General features: G+C 34.3%; 1 protein-coding gene across 1 annotated transcript in view; it reads left to right on the plus strand.

Annotated features, from left to right (window-relative positions):
- LOC134268118 (serine/threonine-protein kinase 36-like) overlaps positions 1 to 8,978 on the plus strand; it is a 37,152-nt gene extending 28,174 nt beyond the window's left edge. Inside the window, exons 29-32 of the mRNA XM_062750323.1 lie at positions 374 to 503; positions 1,773 to 1,845; positions 3,267 to 3,363; positions 8,660 to 8,978. Coding sequence (XP_062606307.1) covers positions 374 to 503; positions 1,773 to 1,845; positions 3,267 to 3,363; positions 8,660 to 8,857 — 498 coding nt within the window. The 3' untranslated portion in view covers positions 8,858 to 8,978. The remainder of the gene's footprint in view (positions 1 to 373; positions 504 to 1,772; positions 1,846 to 3,266; positions 3,364 to 8,659) is intronic.
- Positions 8,979 to 9,285: the final 307 nt, after the last annotated feature.

Here is a 9,285-nt window from a genome sequence, read left to right on the forward strand (position 1 = left end):
TACATATCTTACAGATAAACTCATATTGCAATTAAATTTGACAAAGAAAAGTAATAAAGCAAGGGCTTACTATTCTCTTTATTGTTATAGTCATGTCAAAGTGCTACCTTTCTCTTAATTCCCTCGCTGTATATGGTGCAAACCAGTAGAGCTACAGTCGAGTCAGAGACTATTGGTTTTAGAACTAAAAATTCTTCAACAACATACATGTATTTAATTTGACTTTTTTCAAAGATTTTACATATTAACCTAGTAAAATCAGGAAATTTGTATTTTTGTTAATCCTAAATGAATCACTCTGTAGAAGTGATTATGATTTTTTTAAGGAACAAATTTTTACTTCAGATCCCAAGACAGTATTTGTTTTTTCTAGGGAGCCACTTATGCTATTGGCAATGCTGCATTCCACTCATCAGAGCTGTACATGAAGCTGAAGCCAGTGATTCCAACATTGGTGGAGTTGCTACGGGATCCTATGGCCAAAACTAGGTCAAATGCTGCCAGTAAGTACCGAGAACTAGGTCAATAGATAATGGCCAAATCTAGGGCAAATGCTGCCAATAAGTCCTGAAAACTAGGTAAATAGATAATGGCCAAAACTAGGTCAAATGCTGCCAGTAAGTACCGAAAACTAGGTCAATAGATAATGGCCAAAACTAGGTCAAATTCTGCCTGTAAGTACTGAAAACTAGGTCAAAAGATAATGGCCAAAACTAGGTCAAATGCTGCCAGTAAGTACCGAGAACTAGGTCAATAGATAATGGCCAAATCTAGGGCAAATGCTGCCAGTAAGTCCTGAAAACTAGGTAAATAGATAATGGCCAAAACTAGGTCAAATGCTGCCAGTAAGTACTGAAAACTAGGTCAATAGATAATGGCCAAAACTAGGTCAAATGCTGCCAGTGAGTACTGAAAACTAGGTCAATAGATAATGGCCAAATCTAGGGCAAATGCAGCCAGTAATTCCTGAAAACTAGGTAAATAGATAATGGCCAAAACTAGGGCAAATGCTGCCAGTAAGTACTGAAAAGTAGGTCAAAAGATAATGGCCAAACTAGGCCAAATGCTACCAGTAAGTACTAAAAACTAGGTCAACGAATGCACTGAATTTTGTCCAAGACTAATGATATACATGTGCTATGATTTATTCATTATAATTTTTCATAAGTAAAATCCTCTATCCTGCTTTCACTATACCAAAAAGAACTACCTGAAGAATGTCGGTGACAAAAATTCAAAATGTCAGAAACTAAAAATGTTGAAAATTAAAAGTTGAAAATTTCAAAAAATTACAGGAATGAAATGCCGAAGTTCTTGGATTTATAAGTAATAAACTTCATAATTATACTGAACTGAAAAGAAACTTGAATTAGAAAAATTCAGTTTGTTCTTTAACCACAATGAGGGAAACATGTTCTGCTAAAGATTGCAAAATGGATAGGAGACCTTGAGTACTGATATACTAAGCTTTTAAAATTGATTCTGTACTTTGAATATACTCTCCTTCATATTTGGTTAACCAGGGAAGAACAGCCACAATAATTCTTTAGTTAACATAAAATATACATGTAGCAAATTAAATAAATGTTGCTGTGGATCTATGGGCCTCTTACATAAGTATGTGTATATTTATTAATAAATTCATTACCTGCAATATTTAAAAGTTTGAAAATTGAATTTTAATCTCTCCTCCCACTTGTCATTAGTACGTACAGCTGTACTAAAATATAATTGTACATGTATTACCATGATGCATTTTTTTTGTTTCACAGGTGCCTGTGGCAATTTTGGAATTCATTCCAATGTTCTGGTGTCTGATTTGAAGAAATCCAAAGTTGTTGTCAGGTAAAATAATTTCCAGATTAATAAAAGTGCTTTTTTACACTCAAACTTATACTTTCTCCTTAGATTGCAAGTGTAATTGTAGAGGACATACAGAGGTCATCCTGAAGTATAGCATTATCTTTTAGAGTGAAGCACTGATTTGCTATGTATTGTATTCATTTAAGTCAAAGCAATATTTCTTATATGGCTAATTAGTCAGTCTGACTGTAAGCCAAAATATTCATATTTTTAAACTTAATGCCTTACATGTATAACTGAAGAGTTAACACACATAATAAAAGTAGAATATCCAAGTTCAGCTGTCTAAGTATATAGTTTTATTACACTTTCCTAATCTTGATATTAGTGGACACTTGCATGTATTGTGCTAGTCCCAAAGCACAGCCTGACTAGCTCAAATAAAGTACCAGCCTAAAAAAGTACCTAAACTGATTAAAATGTTGATAAGTCTGACATTAGATGCATTAATTACATAGGCGTAGTACTAGCCCCCCCACTTTCAGATCTGGGGGGGGCAAGAGTATGTCTGTGCCCCCCCCACTTTTTAATGAAGAACAAAATAACAGCTATTTTGAATTAATATCAATATATAGTTGTGTAGAAAAATTGGAATTGAAGGTAACTTGCCTTTGAAAAAAAAGTTGGCCACTGTCCCCCCCCCCCCCCCCCCCCCCCCCCCCGAAATATGATTTTCGTCTTTGGGCAATTTTCATTTTTTTTTTTTTTTGCTTGTCAAAGAATTTCTGAACTTGAGCCCCCCCACTTTTAAGTTTGTGACTACGCTTCTGATTACTTAAGCTTTTTAAATGTCATGTCTGATCTCTGCCCATATCTACAGTAAAGCTCGTTTAGTACGAACACGGATATAGCGAATTCACAGATATAGCGAAGTTTTCCTGGGTCCCCAGCAAAATTGTTAACAAATCTTTGTAAAATTTTACGGATATAACGAACTCTGATATAGCGAATTTACGGATATAGTGAACTGATTTTGAGTCCCGTTGATGTTAAATATAATGAAATTTACATCTTTTATAACAAACTTTCAAAGATTTCAAAATTTGATAAATTAAACTGACTTTATTTTCTTTAAGTATTTGTATATAAAATTCAATTCATAATGAAACTTTAGTTATCAAAGGTATGTTTTGTAATATTTGCTTCCCTAACATATTTGGTAGAAACACGAAGGAAAACATGCACAATGCGAATTCACTATATATGGTTGTACGAATTCGTTATACGGATATAACGAATTACGGATATAGCGAATTAAATTCACAGATCCGCAGGACTTCGCTATAACCGAGTTTTACTGAACTTGAATTTTCAAAAGTTTGTATAAATCAATGGAAACATATGCCTATGTTCTTAGCTTGAAGTTGGGTATTAAAATCTTTGATTTTAATTTTGGATTCTAGGTTATTAGACTTAGCCTGCCATGAGCAGCAACAGAGTGTTCAGATTAGTGCAATACTGGCCCTGAGGAGTCTCACCAAGCTGGACGATCTGAGGAAGGTGAGACAATACAAGATATTGATAAAGGGGATTATCTCGTCATCTCAAGCCACGGTTCAGAGTCCGCTTATAGCTATTTCCAAACCGTGGCTGCTTGAAATCTTGAATATTTACGACTGTATGCTGTGATGTCATGTTCAGCCAATGACAGTATTTGTTTTCGTTGCAATTGAAATCAACATGCAACTGACTGGCATCATCAGTTTACAACAATATTTTGTAAACTTAGATTGGGTATTGAATGGTCACATCAAAGTTCATTTTCCGACTATGCTTTACTCGCATTGGTCAATATTTTAATGAGCTACAAAATATTCTCTTCTCATTCAACCATGGCCAGAATGGGAGAGGATTGTACATTTTAGCCATGGTTTGCAACCATGGGATTATCTATAGATTAAGTTCATTGTATGATAAATAATGTCTCATTACCATAATCTGGAAATTTTTACTGTATATGAATTTTTAGCAAATTTGTGCGTGCATTGCATTCGCAAAAATATTTTTCTTAAAAATAAATCAACATGTAAAGAATTTTTTTTCTGAAAGTTGGTGTCTATTTCTAACTCGGTGAATAGGCGTCGTAAGCACTGGTCATTTTAAAAAAAGCTAATTACCCATGCGAGTAAATTGTCCTCATTATATGCAATATCGTCTGATGGTTTCACAAGCTTAGATGGTATGTCCTTTTTAATTATTTTGCCAAGAAATAGAGACCAGTTATTTTATCTAACCAGGTATCAACATGAGCGATAACTTGAACTCAGTGCATTTACTAGAGAGTTCCAAATGTAAACTGTTATATTTTTGTCTTTATTTGGATTATAAATTAGGTAAAAAGGCTTAAACAACCTTTAAAAGGTTTGTTATTATTAATTTAGAAGTTATGTTCAGTGCAAATCCTTTTGTATTTTTATCTTCAAAATTGTTTTGGAGCGATCCTGCAATTTCTTGCCACGTTGCAAGTATATTGGTGGTATTCTAATTGTACATTTTATTTTGAAAAATAAACTGATATGAAAATCTTAAGGTCAAGATCTAGTAAATGAAAGGTGCCTACATGCAGATTTATCAAACTTGAGAAATAAATTCCTTTATTGATGCTTTACAACTTTAGCTTGGTCAAATAAGGTGTTTCGGGGCATAATTTATAGGTAAACAAGATGAAAAACTGTATTTTAAACTGTCATTTTCAATGAAAAATTAAGAAAACCAGTCATGAATATGGGAGTTTTTTCGTATTCGGCAAAGGAAATGTATCCAGATTGCCTACAGTCTCTCAGAAAATGGTAATTAATATGTTCTTGGCCTCTTCTTTAAATCAATATCAAATTTTATATAGGTATCCGGTTTACTTTTCATATGATTTCAAATTGAATGACATGAAAATACCCTATTTTCTACATAATTCTGCTAAAGCTGTTAAGTACGGGAAAAAGAAAGTTGAAACTGATTATGACGTCATAATGGATCTAGCACCAAAAAATTAGTCTCAAGTTATTTACTAGATCTTGACCTTAAGTGATTTTTAGCTCACCTGAGCCGAAGGCTCAAGTGAGCTTTTCTGATCACATTTTGTCCGTCGTCCGTCCGTCTGTCCGTCCGTCCGTCTGTCTGTCTGTCCGTCTGTAAACTTTTCACATTTTCGACTTCTTCTCAAGAACCACTGGGCCAATTTTGACCAAACTTGGTACAAAGCATCCTTGGGTAAAGGGAAATTTAAATTGTTAAACTGAAGGGACATTTCCCCTCGCAAGAGGAGATAATCAAGAAAAGACAAAAATAGGGTGGGGTCATTAAAAAATCTTCTTCTCAAGAACCACTGGGCCAGTAAAGCTGAAACTTATGTGGAAGCATCCTGGGGTAGTGTAGATTCTAAATTTTTCAAATCATGACCCCCAGGGGAAGGGCGGGGCCACAATGGGGAATCAAAGTTTTATATAGAAATATATAGGAAAAATCTTTGAAAATCTTCTTCTCAAGAACCACTGGGCCAGAAAAGCTGAAACTTATATGGAAGCATCCTGGTATAGTGTAGATTCTAAATTGTTCAAATCATGACCCCCGGGGGGAAGGGTGGGACCACAATGGGGAATCAAAGTTTTACATAGAAATATATAGGAAAAATCTTTGAAAATCTTCTTCTCAAGAACCACAGAAAAGCTAAAACTTATGTGGAAGCATCCTGGTATAATGTAGATTCTAAATTGTTCAAATAATGACCCCCGGGGGATGGGTGGGGCCACAATGGGGAATCAAAGTTTTATATAGAAATATATAGGACAAATCTTTGAAAATCTTCTTCTCAAGAACCACTGGGCCAGAAAAGCTGAAACTTATGTGGAAGCATCCTGGTATAGTGTAGATTCTAAATTGTTCAAATCATGACCCCCGGGGGGAAGGGTGGGACCACAATGGGGAATCAAAGTTTTACATAGAAATATATAGGAAAAATCTTTGAAAATCTTCTTCTCAAGAACCACTGGGCCAGAAAAGCTAAAACTTATGTGGAAGCATCCTGGTATAATGTAGATTCTAAATTGTTCAAATAATGACCCCCGGGGGATGGGTGGGGCCACAATGGGGAATCAAAGTTTTATATAGAAATATATAGGACAAATCTTTGAAAATCTTCTTCTCAAGAACCACTGGGCCAGAAAAGCTGAAACTTATGTGGAAGCATCCTGGTATAGTGTAGATTCTAAATTGTTCAAATAATGACACCCGGGGGAAGGGCGGGGCCACAATGGGGAATCAAAGTTTTATATAGAAATATATAGGAAAAATCTTTGAAAATTTTCTTCTCAAGAACCACTGGGCCAGAAAAAGTGAAGCTTATGTGGAAGCATTCTGGGGTAGTGTAGATTCTAAATTGTAGGAATCATGACCCCCGGGGGAAGGGCGGGGCCATTATAGGGAATCAAAGTTTTACATAGAAATATATAGGAAAAATCTTTGAAAATCTTCTTCTCAGGAACCACTGGGCCAAAAAAGCTGAAACATATGTGCCCATGGAAGGATCATGGGGTAGTGTAGATTTCAAAATGTCTAAATTATGATCAGTGGGGTAGGGTGGGGATACATTATGTATAACAAGGGTGAAATCTGGTAAAGAACAGAATGGTCAAAGCTTCTCAGGTGAGCGATGTGGCCCATGGGCCTCTTGTTATTTTTACCGCCAGTAACAATTCGCAAAATTTTGAAGCGTAAAAATTAATCAACAACTTTTTGACCCAAATTCGCAAAAATAAATCAACATAAAAATTTCCAGATTTACAGTATATATATTCTCAAAAAATGCATCTTTTTACAGAATTTGAGGTTATGCTAGAAGGATCTTGTGAAAAAATTTAATAGAATTTTAAGTTACAATTGTAATTAATTAATTCTTTAAAGTTATTTTTGTAATCTCTTCTTATTTAAAAAAAAATATATTTGGTACGCATTCAGAAACAAATTAAGGCTGCTCTATACAAGATCCTTCTGTTTAGTTCATTGCTTCATAAGATATTTTTATGGTTATCCACATTTAGAACACATTTTGAAAAAAATGCCTTTGAAAATACAACATGACAAATATCAATAATCCATTCAGGAATGAGTATATCCACCTATGAAAACTGATTAAGACTGTTTTAATGATTTTACACAAAATTTATACAAATTGAATTGCCTTTGTTACATGTATGACTTACTAAATGTAACATTATGCTCTGTTTATTCGCATTTTGTCATTAAGACTACAGTAAAACACGTTTAGTACGAACACGGATATAGCGAATTCACGGATATAACGAAGTTTAACTGGGTCCCCGGCAAAATTCTTTACAAATCTTTGTAAAATTTTACGGTTATAACGAACTCTGATATAACGAATTTACGGATATAGCGAACTGATTTTGAGTCCCGTTGAGGTTAAATATAATGAATTTTACATCTTTTATAACGAACTTTCAAAGATTTCAAAATTTGAATAATTGAACTGACTTTATGTTCTCTCAGAATTTGTATATAAAATTCAATTCATAATAAAACCTTAGTTATCGAAGGTATGTTTTGTAATATTTGCTTCCCTAACATATTTGATAGTAACACTTGAAGGAAAACATGCATATTGCGAATTCGTTATATATGGTTATACTAATTCGTTATACGGATATAACGAATTACGGATATAGCGAATTAAATTCACAGGTCCCCAGGACTTCGCTATAACCGTGTTTTACTGTATTCAAAATTCACAATTTACAAGGAAAAAGTTGTGCAATTATTCCTTTGCAATTACTATTTTTAGCTGCATGTGAACATTATTGCAATTTGATAAAGCTGTTGCTATACAGTTGAACTTATCTTGAATACTGATATCTCAAATATCATGCATAATGCAGTTGATGTCCAAATCATTCTGTACATACTGTAGATAAGTTTTTATTCACGAGAACTTTAAATAAGATTTTATTTACGAGAACTTTATTTTTGCATAAATACATGAATGCAAAAATTTAATACTCGTATATAATATTATTCCTGAAGATAATATAAAGCAGTAACCACAATTCACGAAAATTTTGTCTCGCCTATCAATAGTCAATGACTATCTCCTTCGAAATAGGTGTCAAGAAAATTTATTGATATACAGTATTTTACACTCAATATCTTGGATTCTTTTTTATCTAAAAGTACTATCTAATTATGCCCCCCTTCTAAGAAGGAAGGGCATATTGCTTTGCTGCTGTCTGTCGGTCAGTCTGTCTGTCTGTTGGTTCATTTAGATTCCGTTCATTTCTTCACAACCTTCGAACATACTGAAATGAAATTTAGTTTACAGATTTATCAGATGAATATCTAGGACAAGATCTGTTTTGGGTATGATCACGACATTTTTGACAGAGTTATGCCCCTTGGACTTAGAAAATTCCAATTATTTGCAGTTTCCGTCCATTTTCTTCGCAGAAGTTGCACATATTGAAATGAAATTTGATATGCAGATTTATCAGCTGAATATCTAAGTCAAGATCTCTATTGGGTAGGATTGTACCATTTTTGACAGAGTTATGCCCCTTGGACTTCGAAAAATTCCAATTATTTGCAATTATTTTTCACTCATTTTCTTCTCAATTGTTGCACATAATGAAATGAAATTTGGTATACAGATTTATGAGCTAAATATCTAGGCCAAGTTCTGTTTTGCGTACATCACACCATTTTTGAAAGAGTTATGCCCCTTGGACTTGGAAAAATTCAAATTTGGGGGAGGGGGGCATAAGCGTTTTACAAACATCTCTTGTTTTTGTAGGAGATGATTACCCAAAATGCCATAGACAAATTGAACAACGTTACTGTGGCCAACACACCGCGCCCTTCGTCCTCCATTATGTCACACTCTCACCTGGTACAAGTCAACAGAAGTGTCCACAGCAGTCACGGCCAGGGTAACGCCACCGTACACACACACTGTAGCAAGCTCGTCAAAGTATTACAAGGAAAAACATGATGCTACAAACCTGAAAGTAAGCTCGTCAAAGTTTTACAAGGCAAAACATGATCTTACACACCTGACAGTGAAAGAAACTTGCTGGTCTAGCTGCGAGGCCAAAAATATGTGATCTCAAGCATCGAGCAAACTGTTTGGAATTTATTTCTGGGAATATATATATACCAGATTTACAAATCTGTCTACAGTTAGAAATACAAGTGAATGAACTACTATTTAGGTATTATGGGAAATTTAAAAGTTTATTTATAGTCCATTATTCTTGCAGTTCAAGGCAATGGAAGAATAATTACATGCCAGTTATACCCATAATATGTTCTGGTCCAAGGAGCAGATGAAAACCAGTTCTGCATAGCTTGCCTAGCTTGTAATTAATATATTGAGTTTGCCAATTTTATTCAGGCAAATCTTGAGTGATGTAAAAAAAA

The sequence above is a fragment of the Saccostrea cucullata genome, unplaced genomic scaffold, assembly GCF_032062105.1.
Source record: "Saccostrea cucullata isolate Sc308-1 unplaced genomic scaffold, CSIRO_AGI_Scuc_v1 ctg230, whole genome shotgun sequence".
Classification (NCBI taxonomy): Eukaryota; Metazoa; Mollusca; class Bivalvia; order Ostreida; family Ostreidae; genus Saccostrea; species Saccostrea cuccullata.